Consider the following 12958-nt stretch of genomic DNA (forward strand, 5'->3'; position numbering starts at 1 on the left):
TGTAGGACCTCATCCCGTTTTCTACCTATATTGTTGGTACCTACATGCACCACGACAACTGGCTGTTCATCCTCTCCCTCCAGAATGCGCTGCAGCCGCTCCGAGACATCCTTGACCCTTGCATCAGGGAGGCAACATACCATCCTGGAGTCTCGATTGCCACTGCAGAAACGTCTATCTATTCCCCTTACAATAGAATCCCTTACTACTATAGCTCTCCCACTCTTTTTCCTGCCCTCCTGTGCAGCAGAGCCACCCACAGTGCCATGGACTTGGCTGCTGCTGCCCTCCCCTGATGAGTCATCCCCCCCCCCAGCAGTACCCAAAACGGTGTATCTGTTTTGGAGGGGGATGACCGCAGGGGACCTCTGCACTCCCTACCTTCCACTGCTCTTCCTGTTGGTCACCCATTCCCTAACTGTCTGTTTAATCTTTACCTGAGGTATGACCAACTCACTAAATGTGCTATTCACGACATCCTCAGCATCGCGGATGCTCCAGTGTGAATCCACCCGCAGCTCCAGTGCGGGCACTGTGGTCTGTCAGGGTCTGCAGCAGGACACACTTCCTGCACATGTTGTCTTCAGGGACACTGGAATCGTCCCTGAGTTCCCACATAGCATAGGAGGAGCATGACACATGTCTGAGCTCTCCTGCCATGACTTAACCCCTAGATTAACTTAATTTGGCAACAACAATGATAAAGGTTACCTCCTGATAAAGGAAAAGAAAAAGAAAAACAATTCACCATTCACCAGCCAATCACTTATCCCCTTGGCTGTGACATCACCTTTCGATTTCTTTCTACTTCCTTGTTTACCTTCTGCCCCTGTTGCAGCTGCACCAGCTGGCCCCTCCTCCGACGCCTCCCTGGACTCCCGCTGCTCGAACCCCTGCCTCTCGAACTGTTGGGCCTTTTATAAGCCTACGACTCCCTGGACTCCTGCTGCTCAAACTCCCGCCTCTCGAACTGTTGGGCCTTTTATAGGCCTCCAACTCTCCGGACTCCTGCTGCTCGAACTCCGGACTCCCGCTGCTCGAACTAAAGGCAGATAAATCCCCTGGACCTGATGGCTTGCATCCTTGGGTCTTAAGAGAAGTAGTGGCAGGGATTGTGAATGCATTGGTTGTAATTTACCAAAATTCCCTGGATCCTCGGGAGGTCCCAGCAGATTGGAAAACTGAAAATGTAACGTCCCTATTCAAAAAAGGAGGCAGACAAAAAGCAGGAAACTATAGACCAGTTAGCCTAACATCAGTGGTTGGGAAAATGTTAGGAGTCCATTATTAAAGAAGCAGTAACAGGACATTTGGAAAAGCAAAATTTGGTCAGGCAAAGTCAGCATAGATTTATGAAGAAGAAGTCATGTTTGACAAATTTGCTGGAATTCTTTCAGAATGTAACGAACAGGGTGGATAAAGGGAAAATCTGTTGGTATGGTGTTTTTGGACTTCCAGAAGGCAAGGTGCCACACAAAAGGTTACTGCACAAGATAAGAGTTCACGGGGTTGGGGGTAATATATTAGCATGGATAGAAGATTGTTTTCTGTTTGTCAGCCAGAGAGTCGGGATAAATAGTTCATTCTCTGGTTGGCAATCAGTAATAACTGGGGTGCCGCAGGCATCAGTGCTGGGACCCCATCTATTTACAATCTATACTAACAACTTGGAAGAAGGGACAGAGTGCAATGTAGCCAAGTTTGCTGACGATACAAAGATGGGAGGAAGGGCAATGTGTGAGGAGGACATAGAGGTTGCAGGAGGACATAGACAGGCTAAGTAAGTGGGCAAGAATTTGACAGATGGAGTGTAATGTTGGAAAGTGTGAGGTCATGCACTTTGGCAGAAAAAAATCAAAGAGCAAGTTATTATTTAAATGGAGAAATATTGCAAAGTACTGAAGTACAGTGGGACCTGGGGGTACTTGTGCATGAAACATAGGGGAATGGTTGCAGGTACAGCAAGTGATCAGGAAGGCCAATGGAATCTTGGCCTTTATTGCAAAGGAGATGGAGTATAAAAGCAGGGAAGTCTTGCTACAGCAATACAAGGTATTGGTTAGGCCATACCTGGAATACTGCGTGCAGTTTTGGTTCCCATATTTATGAAAGGATATACTTGCTGTGGAGGCAGTTCAGAGAAGGTTCACTGGGTTGATCCCGAGGATGAGGGGGTTGACTTATGAGGAAAGGTTGAGTAGGTTGGGCCTCTACTCATTGGAATTCAGAAGAATGAGAGGTGATCTTATAGAAACATATAAGATTATGAGGGGGCTTGACAAGGTGGATGCAGAGAGGATGTTTCCACTGGTGGGGGAGACTAGAACTAGAGGGCATGATCTTAGAATAAGGGGCCACCCATTTAGAACTGAGATGAGAAGAAATTTCTTCTCTCAGACGGTTGTGAATCTGTGGAATTTGCTGCCTCAGAGAGATGTGAAAGCTGAGACATTGAATAAATTTAAGACAGAAATAGACAGTTTCTTAAACGATGAGGGGTTATGGGGAGCGGGCAGGGAAGTGGAGCTGAGTCCATGATCAGATAAGCCATGATCTTATTGAATGCCGCAGTAGGCTCGAAGGGCCTTATGGCCTACTCCTGCTCTTATTTCTTATGTTCTTATAATTCTGCTGGAATTGACAGATCACAACACCTCACGGATACCCAGATTTGGGTTGCAAGATCTCTCCTTATTCTGTCGCTCTTAGCACAGTGGTAGTGCCACACTACATAATGGAGAGTGTCTTCACTGTGAAGATGAGACTGTATCTTCATAAATACTGCAGAATGGCCACTCCTACCAATGATGTTTACGACCGATAGGTTGGTGAAGCTGAGGTCAAGTAGGTTGTTACGTCGTGTTGGTTCACACACTGTGATTGAGGTCCAGTCCTTCAGAGTTTGGCCAGCTCAGTCAGATGTGTTACTACTGAGCCACTCTTGGTGGTCAGTATTGAAGTTCCCCACCAGAGTATACTTTGTGCCCCTGCTTCCTTTAGTGCTTCCTCCAAGTGGCGTTCCACATGGAAGAATAGTGATTTTCAAGTTGAAGGCAGTAAGTGGGAATCCATAGGAAGTTTCCTTGGCCTTGTTTGGCAATCATTTTTCATGGTGCTAGCCCATAACTTCCCAGCTTTATTGAATGCACTTTTACAACTTGGCATAAGTCCAATATCATGACCAAATACCAAAGAAACTGCTGGTGCTGGTTCTGATGAAGTGGAATATCTCAAATATTAACGTGTCGCTTCTCTCCACAGATGCTGTGCCTGACTTGCTAAGTGTTTTCAGCGAAATCTGTTTTTGTTACAATGCCTGATATCTGTTCCATAATACTGTATAGTAAAAATTTCACGTTTGGTGGACTTTCTGAAAATGTACCACTATAAGTTCTTGCGTCTATATTTATAATGGAAACTATCTATTTAAACTTGGCATGCACCTTTCAGCCAGTGGAAGTGCTGCAGTGCCACAGTGGCCGGAATGTATCATTACAGCATGACCAGTTTACATAGGCAGTTTTCAATATTTGAATGTTTGAAATATTGTTGACACCTGTTGGCTTTTTATGTTGCTGCAGGTATGAAAAAATTGATAACCCTTACTGCTACTTTTTTCCTTCATTTTACAGTAAAAGTAACCTGATGCTCCTTTGCCTTTTCAATTTTTCAATATTTTCATTTTCCAGGTCAGCCACCACCCACCCATCTCTGCCTGTCATTGTGAATCAAAGAAATTTGTGTTTTGGCAAGGTATGCATTTAGCCTAATATTTTTTTTCAAAACAGGAACTGAGACTTAATTTTCCATCTAGCTGATTGAGATGTGTAGTGAGTGGAGTATATATATTTCTGTTTCTGCAGTGTAACTCTAAGACCTACAGCATTGGATCACTGGAAATACACTTGAATTCTCACTTAAATGCTCATTTTTACATAAGCCTTCCTTTTTATTGCAGAATTGATTTTTTTCCCCCTCTGGATTTATAAAAGGACATGATAAAGCATATGACTATTGATGGCATCTCCTGTGGTGGTGTTCATAGGTATTCTAGAATCTGGAGCACAGTTGCGATGTTTAGCTTTAACCTGACCTGTTGATTTAAAGCTTCTGAACAGCTATTCCATGTGAGGAAATAGTCTAAATAGCCACATCCTCTGATCAGTTAAATTGATCTTGCAGTTTGATGTTTTTCCAGATTGGTAGCTGCTTGGTCTTTCTCCTTAGTGAAAGGCCAAGTTATCTCAAGTTCACCTATTTGAATTTTTCAGTTCTGAATTGTGACGTTTGAAGTGGCAATGGGCTCAAAATTGGCCAGGAGTTGCTCCGTTCTTTTTTGGAGCAACTTGATTTTTCTGGTGTATCTTAAAAATCCCGATTTTGCACATTCAATTTGCGCCAGTATAAGTGAATTAGATACGATTTTTTTAGTTTAGTTTTTCTCAAAAGGGGGCGTTACCAGCCACCTATGCTAGTTTTGGCCATTTAGGCCACTTTGGCCAGCTAATAGTTACTCCAAATCCACTTAGGCCAGCTTTTGTGGCCACTTCAGAAAACCCTTGCGGAAAGTTAAGAAATCAGCGCAGGTAGGTACATTGGAGACCAGCAGAACTTAATGACTTGACTAAAGAATGTGAATAGGATCAAACAGCTATACAGGACATCATATGACAAACTTCACAAAGTTAATTTACTTTACAGCAGAAGCATTCATGGAAGCTTAAACTACAAAAATAAAAGAAGTAAAAGATAGTTGAATTAAATAGCCCTAATCTCACAACTAATTTACACAACTATTTGTTTGCAATGATTATACTCGGAAAAAATTGAGCCCATATTATCTAAATAAAGTCTACTTCAATAAATAAGATATTCTCTGTGTTCTTCCATCACTTATGTTCTTCTTTCACAATTGCACCAGGTAAATAGGCTTGTCAAATGGTCACCACTATTCACCGGAGACAAAAGATATTTACCGGTACATAATTTTTTCAAAATATCCAAATAAAATAGAAGTAAGTCCTACCCTACCTTCATCTTCAGCCCTGGAAGGCAGCGGGCCAGCCTGTGCGGTAGGCCACTCGGCTGGGATAGGGACGGGACGCACCAGTAGCCGGTATGATGATGTTGATGATGATAGGGTCCCAAACTGCAGCAACACACTGAGAGGCTGGGGGCGAGGAGCTACTGCGCATGTGCACACACTCCAACATGCATGTGCAGACATCCCGGCACTGTTTTCAGCACGGGATGCTGGCTCCACCCCCGACCCGACTGGCCACACTGCACGAAGACCCGGGAGAGGCCGGACAACGGCTAAAGTGGGGAGCGATTTTTTTCGGAGCACTTTTCAACGCAGAAGAGGCACATCTCCGGTGAGTGCGCCGAATAAAGGGGTGGGCCAATTTTGAGCCCTATATATCTATCTATCTTCTCGTACTCCATTTTCCCTGCCCTAATCAAACCCTTTGTCCTCCTCTGCTGAGTTCTAAATTTCTCCCAGTCCCCGGGTTCGCTGCTATTTCTGGCCAATTTGTATGCCACTTCCTTGGCTTTAATGCTATCCCTGATTTCTCTTGATAGCCACGGTTGAGCCACCTTCCCTTTTTTATTTTTACGCCAGACAGGAATGTACAATTGTTGTAGTTCATCCATGCGGTCTCTAAATGTCTGCCATTGCCCATCCACAGTCAACCCCTTCAGTATCATTCGCCAATCTATCCTAGCCAATTCACGCCTCATACCTTCAAGTTTTTTGAGGATGTTTCCAGTAGAGTGGACAAGGGAGAACCAGTTGATGTGGTATATTTGGACTTTCAGAAGGCTTTCGACAAGGTCCCACACAAGAGATTAATGTGCAAAGTTAAAGCACATGGGATTGGGGGTAGTGTGCTGACATGGATTGAGAACTGGTTGTCAGACAGGAAGCAAAGAGTAGGAGTAAATGGGGACTTTTCAGAATGTCAGGCAGTGACTAGTGGGGTACCGCAAGGTTCTGTGCTGGGGCCCCAGCTGTTTACACTGTACATTAATGATTTAGACGAGGGGATTAAATGTAGTATCTCCAAATTTGCGGATGACAGTAAGTTGGGTGGCAGTGTGAGCTGCAAGGAGGATGCTATGAGGCTGCAGAGCGACTTGGATAGGTTAGGTGAGTGGGCAAATGCATGGCAGATGAAGTATAATGTGGATAAATGTGAGGTTATCCACTTTGGTGGTAAAAACAGAGAGACAGACTATTATCTGAATGGTGACAGATTAGGAAAAGGGGAGGTGCAAAGAGACCTGGGTGTCATGGTACATCAGTCATTGAAGGTTGGCATGCAGGTACAGCAGGCGGTTAAGAAAGCAAATGGCATGTTGGCCTTCATAGCTAGGGGATTTGAGTACAGGGGCAGGGAGGTGTTGCTACAATTGTACAGGGCCTTGGTGAGGCCACACCTGGAGTATTGTGTACAGTTTTGGTCTCCTAACCTGAGGAAGGACATTCTTGCTATTGAGGGAGTGCAGCGAAGGTTCACCAGACTGATTCCCGGGATGGCGGGACTGACCTATCCAGAAAGACTGGATCAACTGGGCTTGTATTCACTGGAGTTCAGAAGAATGAGAGGGGACCTCATAGAAACGTTTAAAATTCTGACGGGGTTAGACAGGTTAGATGCAGGAAGAATGTTCCCAATGTTGGGGAAGTCCAGAACCAGGGGACACAGTCTAAGGATAAGGGGGAAGCCATTTAGGACCGAGATGAGGAGGAATTTCTTCACCCAGAGAGTGGTGAACCTGTGGAATTATTACCACAGAAAGTTGTTGAGGCCAATTCACTAAATATATTCAAAAAGGAGTTAGATGAAGTCCTTACTACTAGGGGAATCAAGGGGTATGGTAAGAAAGCAGGAATGGGGTACTGAAGTTGCATGTTCAGCCATGAACTCATTGAATGGCGGTGTAGGCTAGAAGGGCCGAATGGCCTACTCCTGCACCTATTTTCTATGTTTCTATGTTTCTATATCTATATATAGATATATATATGTCTGTGTGTATATATATGTGTGTGTGTGTATATAATATAATATAATTTTATATATATGTCTATATCTATATATTTACACACTCGGCATCAGACCTCTGGTGGCATGTATCCTAGTGGGCCAGTGCCTAAATTGTTGCAAGGCAAGGATGCTGGGGTATGGCTGGCAAAAGGTTCATATCACACTCAGAGAACATAGACAGAAATTTGTAAGAGGACAATTTAGACAGTGCAGAATTTGTTTCACATGTTTATTCACAACACCAAAAGCTCTGATTGGTCTCCTTGGATGACAGTCCTGATTGGTCCCCTTGGAGGATAAGACATAAGTTTCTCTGGAATGTGTAATTAGATCCTCACCGCCTACGTAATCAGTTGAGGCAAAGTGTAATTCGAGCCATTCTGACTGCCGACTCCAGACAGAACAGAGCTCACTTGGTACAGATAGGACTCACCCTTGCGGTTAAGACCTTTTCCCACCCACAAACAAGTTCTTGCCCACATCGCCAAAGTTCCTACACCTCTCTTTCACACCCCCGCCTCAAGTTCTTGACCACCTCATTCCCCCCACCCAATTTCCTGACCTTCCCCCGCTCCCACCTAAGTTTCTGACCTCCACCCTCCGGATTTCATCTAGTCCAATGACGTTACTTGCCACACATGCACCGAGCTTTTGGAGAAATCAGCCAGGTCTAGGGGAAGGAGAGGGAGAACATGGTGCTGGGATTGGAAGAAAGTGATCTGTCTTATGATCTGGTTCACGTTTTCGCTCTCATTTCTCCCCTTCCCCCAGCCCCTTCGACCTAGATCACATTCTTCCCCCATCCACACTGTGACCTCTGTACTCTTTACCCCCCTCCTCTCTCTTTCACCCCCCCCCCCCCGCTCCCCCCAGACACTCGGTCTCTCTCTCTTCCCCAATTCCCCCTCTATCTCACCCCCCCTCTCCAATTCCCTCTCTCTCCCATACCTTCTCTCACTCAGATTCCCCACTCTCTCTCTCCCGCTCCCCCTTCTCTCCCGCTCCCCCTTCTCTCCCGCTCCCCCCTCTCTCTCTCTCTCTCGACCCCCCCCCCCCCCCCGCACTCTCTCTCGACCCTCCCGCTCTCTCTTTCAGCCCACCCGCCCAGGGTACTGCTCATGTGCGGCTTTGATGTCTGCGTGCATGTGGAAAAGGACACAAAAATGTTTGTGCAGATAATCTGATTTGATTCTGGTTTGTTCCTGTTTCCATTAAACACTGAAGATAATTAAATACACACCACAGTTCAATAAATTTCTACACATCTAATAGAAAGAATGTAACTCTTTACTTGTACTGTTAATCTGTTCCGGGTCTGAAGTTTTACAGTAAAGACCGTGAAATATATAAAACTTAAGAAAAGTTCAAACCAATTTTCACTTTCTTCTTTACGAAACATCACTGCAACAGATGAAAAAGGTTCTGCTTAAATAAACATGTTTATATTTAAGACTTTTATTCAGAAACATTCTCAAACATAAATAATGGTATTGGCTCTCCAGAGCTTCTGCTGTTTATATTCATTTTATTTTGCTGATTGTTTTCAAGTTTTGAGATAAACAATAAAGAAATGCAGCTGGCATAACCATTTAAAGTGCATTATAAAACATACACATTAAGCAACCAAAATTTCAATAGATGTTTTATTTATTTTTCTCTCTCTCTCTCTCTCTCTCTCTCTCTCTCTCTCTCTCTTTCCCTCTCACTCCCTGCCCCCTCACCCTCCCTCTTTCTCCCAACCCCTCCCTCGCACCTTCCCCCTTCCCTCCCCCCTCGCTCCTTCCCCCCCCCTTTGCTCCTTACCTCCCCTCCCTCGCTCCTTACTCCCCTCCCTCGCTCCTCGCTCCTTACTCCCCTCCCTCGCTCCTCGCTCCCCATTCCCTCGCTCCTTACTCCCCATTCCCTCGCTCCTTACTCCCCATTCCCTCGCTCCTTACTCCCCATTCCCTCGCTCCTTACTCCCCATTCCCTCGCTCCTTACTCCCCATTCCCTCGCTCCTTACTCCCCATTCCCTCGCTCCTTACTCCCCATTCCCTCGCTCCTTACTCCCCATTCCCTCGCTCCTTACTCCCCATTCCCTCGCTCCTTACTCCCCATTCCCTCGCTCCTTACTCCCCATTCCCTCGCTCCTTACTCCCCATTCCCTCGCTCCTTACTCCCCATTCCCTCGCTCCTTACTCCCCATTCCCTCGCTCCTTACTCCCCATTCCCTCGCTCCTTACTCCCCATTCCCTCGCTCCTTACTCCCCATTCCCTCGCTCCTTACTCCCCATTCCCTCGCTCCTTACTCCCCATTCCCTCGCTCCTTACTCCCCATTCCCTCGCTCCTTACTCCCCATTCCCTCGCTCCTTACTCCCCATTCCCTCGCTCCTTACTCCCCATTCCCTCGCTCCTTACTCCCCATTCCCTCGCTCCTTACTCCCCATTCCCTCGCTCCTTACTCCCCATTCCCTCGCTCCTTACTCCCCATTCCCTCGCTCCTTACTCCCCATTCCCTCGCTCCTTACTCCCCATTCCCTCGCTCCTTACTCCCCATTCCCTCGCTCCTTACTCCCCATTCCCTCGCTCCTTACTCCCCATTCCCTCGCTCCTTACTCCCCATTCCCTCGCTCCTTACTCCCCATTCCCTCGCTCCTTACTCCCCATTCCCTCGCTCCTTACTCCCCATTCCCTCGCTCCTTACTCCCCATTCCCTCGCTCCTTACTCCCCATTCCCTCGCTCCTTACTCCCCATTCCCTCGCTCCTTACTCCCCATTCCCTCGCTCCTTACTCCCCATTCCCTCGCTCCTTACTCCCCATTCCCTCGCTCCTTACTCCCCATTCCCTCGCTCCTTACTCCCCATTCCCTCGCTCCTTACTCCCCATTCCCTCGCTCCTTACTCCCCATTCCCTCGCTCCTTACTCCCCATTCCCTCGCTCCTTACTCCCCATTCCCTCGCTCCTTACTCCCCATTCCCTCGCTCCTTACTCCCCATTCCCTCGCTCCTTACTCCCCATTCCCTCGCTCCTTACTCCCCATTCCCTCGCTCCTTACTCCCCATTCCCTCGCTCCTTACTCCCCATTCCCTCGCTCCTTACTCCCCATTCCCTCGCTCCTTACTCCCCATTCCCTCGCTCCTTACTCCCCATTCCCTCGCTCCTTACTCCCCATTCCCTCGCTCCTCACTCCCCATTCCCCCTCTTCCCTCTCCCCTCCTCCCCCTCTTCCCTCCTCCCCTCCTCCCCTCCTCCCCCCTCCTCCCTCTCCCCTCCTCCTCCCTCTCCCCTCCTCCCCCCTCTTCCCTCTCCTTCCCCCCTCTTCCCTCTCCTTCCCCCCTCTTCCCTCTCCTTCCCCCCTCTTCCCTCTCCTTCCCCCCTCTTCCCTCTCCTTCCCCCCTCTTCTTCCCCCTCTTCCCTCTCCTTCCCCCCTCTTCCCTCTCCTTCCCCCCTCTTCCCTCTCCTTCCCCCCTCTTCCCTCTCCTCCCCCCCTCTTCCCTCTCCTCCCCCCCTCTTCCCTCTCCTCCCCCCCTCTTCCCTCTCCTTCCCCCCTCTTCCCTCTCCTTCCCCCCTCTTCCCTCTCTCCTCCTCCCTTGTCCTGTGACTAATCAATATGCATGACAGGCAGGTCTGCAGTGACCCTTGGGTTACTTGCTTCATACTCTGCTTTTATGATTTGGACAGCACGTTCTGCTTGCCCATTGGATGCAGGTTTGAACGGTGCTGACATTACATGTTTGATACCATTGAGTTTCATGAACTCTTGAAACTCCTGACTGGTGAAACACGATCCGTTGTCGCTAACAATGATGTCAGGCAGACTATGTGTTTTGCGAACATGACACTGAGATTCTCAATGGTAGCTGTGGAGGTGCTGGATGACATGGTTATACTCTCTCTCCATTTCGAATATGCATCCATCACAACTAAAAACATCTTCCCCAGGAAAGGATCTGCAAAGACTATGGATCCTGGACCATGGTTTAGACGGCCACGACCACAGACTCAGCAGCGATTCCGCTGGTGCTTTGCTGAGCTGCATGCAAGTGTTGCTCTGATGCACACATGATTCCAGCTCAGAGTCAATTTCCGGCCACCATAGATGAGACCTGGCGATGGCTTTCATCATTACAATGCTGGGATGTGTGCTATGTAGCTCACTTACAAATTTCTCTCTCCCTTTCTTGGGCATAACAACACGATTGCCCCACAGTATACAATCCGACTGAATAGACAGTTCGTCTTTGCGACGAATGTAAGGTTTAGTCTACTCGCACATTTGCTTGGGTATGACAGACCAATCACCTTTGAGTATGCAACTCTTCACCACCGATAAAATCTGGTCCTGGCTGGTCCAGGTCTTAACTTGTTGAGCCGTGACAGGGGTTCCTTCACTCTCAAATACATCCATAACTAACAATAGGTCCGCCGGTTGTGGCATTTCCATCTCCGGTGTGGGCAATGGCAGACGGCTTAAAGCATCGACACAATTCTCGTTGCCAGGTCTATGGCGAATGACATAATCATAAGCAGATAATGTCAGCGCCTACCTCTGGATGCAGGATGAAGCATTGGTATTGATACCTTTGTTTTCAGAGCAGCTTGTGATCTGTCTCCAGTTCAAACCAAAGACCAAACAGGTACTGATGCATCTTTTTAACCCCATACACACAGGCTAGTGCTTCTTTCTCTACCACGCTTTGGACAAACTTTTTGAAGCAGACGCGACTGGTTGAAGTTTACCCGACTCATTAGCTCATAAGAACATAGAACATAAGAATTAGGAACAGGAGTAGGCCATCTAGCCCCTCGAGCCTGCTCCGCCATTCAACAAGATCATGGCTGATCTGGCCGTGAACTCAGCTCCACTTACCCGCCTGCTTCCCATAACCCTTAATTCCCTTATTGGCTAAAAATCTATCTATCTGTGATTTGAATACATTCAATGAGCTAGCCTCAACTGCATCCTTGGGCAGAGAATTCCACAGATTCACAACCCTCTGGGAGAAGAAATTTCTTCTCAACTCGGTTTTAAATTGGCTCCCCCGTATTTTGAGGCTGTGCCCCCTAGTTCTAGTCTCCCCGACCAGTGGAAACAACCCCTCTGCCTCTATCTTGTCTATCCCTTTCATTATTTTAAATGTTTCTATAAGATCACCCCTCATCCTTCTGAACTCCAACGAGTAAAGACCCAGTCTACTCAATCTATCATCATAAGGTAACCCCCTCCTCTCCGGAATCAGCCTAGTGAATCGTCTCTGTACCCCCTCCAAAGCTAGTATATCCTTCCTTAAGTAAGGTGACCAAAACTGCATGCAGTACTCCAGGTGCGGCCTCACCAATACCCTGTACAGTTGCAGCAGGACCTCCCTGCTTTTGTACTCCATCCCTCTCGCAATGAAGGCCAACATTGCATTCGCCTTCCTGATTACCTGCTGCACCTGCAAACTAACTTTTTGGGATTCATGCCAGGTCCCTCTGCATCACAGCATGTTGTAATTTCTCCCTATTCAAATAATATTCCCTTTTACTGTATTTTTTCCAAAGTGGATGACTTCACATTTTCCGACATTGTATTCCATCTGCCAAACCTTAGCCCGTTCGCTTTGCAGCCTCTCTGTGTCCTCTACACAACCCGCTTTCCCACTAATCTTTGTGTCATCTGCTAATTTTGTTGCACTACACTCTGTCCCCTCTTCCAGGTCATCTATGTATATTGTAAACAGTTGTGGTCCCAGCACCGATCCCTGTGGCACACCACTAACCACCGATTTCCAACCCGAAAAGAAACCCATTTGTCCCGACTCTCTGCTTTCTGTTAGCCAGCCAATTCTCTATCCATGCTAATGCATTTCCTCTGACTCCGCGTACCTTTATCATCTGCAGTAACCTTTTGTGTGGCACCTTATCGAATGCCTTTTGGAAATCTA

The 12958-nt window shown here is 47.2% G+C and overlaps 1 protein-coding gene across 7 annotated transcripts in view; it reads left to right on the forward strand.

The window, feature by feature from the left end:
* The window catches only part of osbpl6 (oxysterol binding protein-like 6), a 284725-nt gene that overhangs the window by 220996 nt on the left and 50771 nt on the right, over positions 1 to 12958 (forward strand). For all 7 annotated transcript variants that reach the window (XM_070875778.1, XM_070875776.1, XM_070875782.1 and 4 more), the window contains one exon: positions 3690 to 3753. In XM_070875778.1, the coding sequence (XP_070731879.1) occupies positions 3690 to 3753 (64 nt within the window). The remainder of the gene's footprint in view (positions 1 to 3689; positions 3754 to 12958) is intronic.

Source organism: Pristiophorus japonicus, chromosome 3 (genome assembly GCF_044704955.1).
Source record: "Pristiophorus japonicus isolate sPriJap1 chromosome 3, sPriJap1.hap1, whole genome shotgun sequence".
NCBI lineage: Eukaryota > Metazoa > Chordata > Chondrichthyes > Pristiophoridae > Pristiophorus > Pristiophorus japonicus.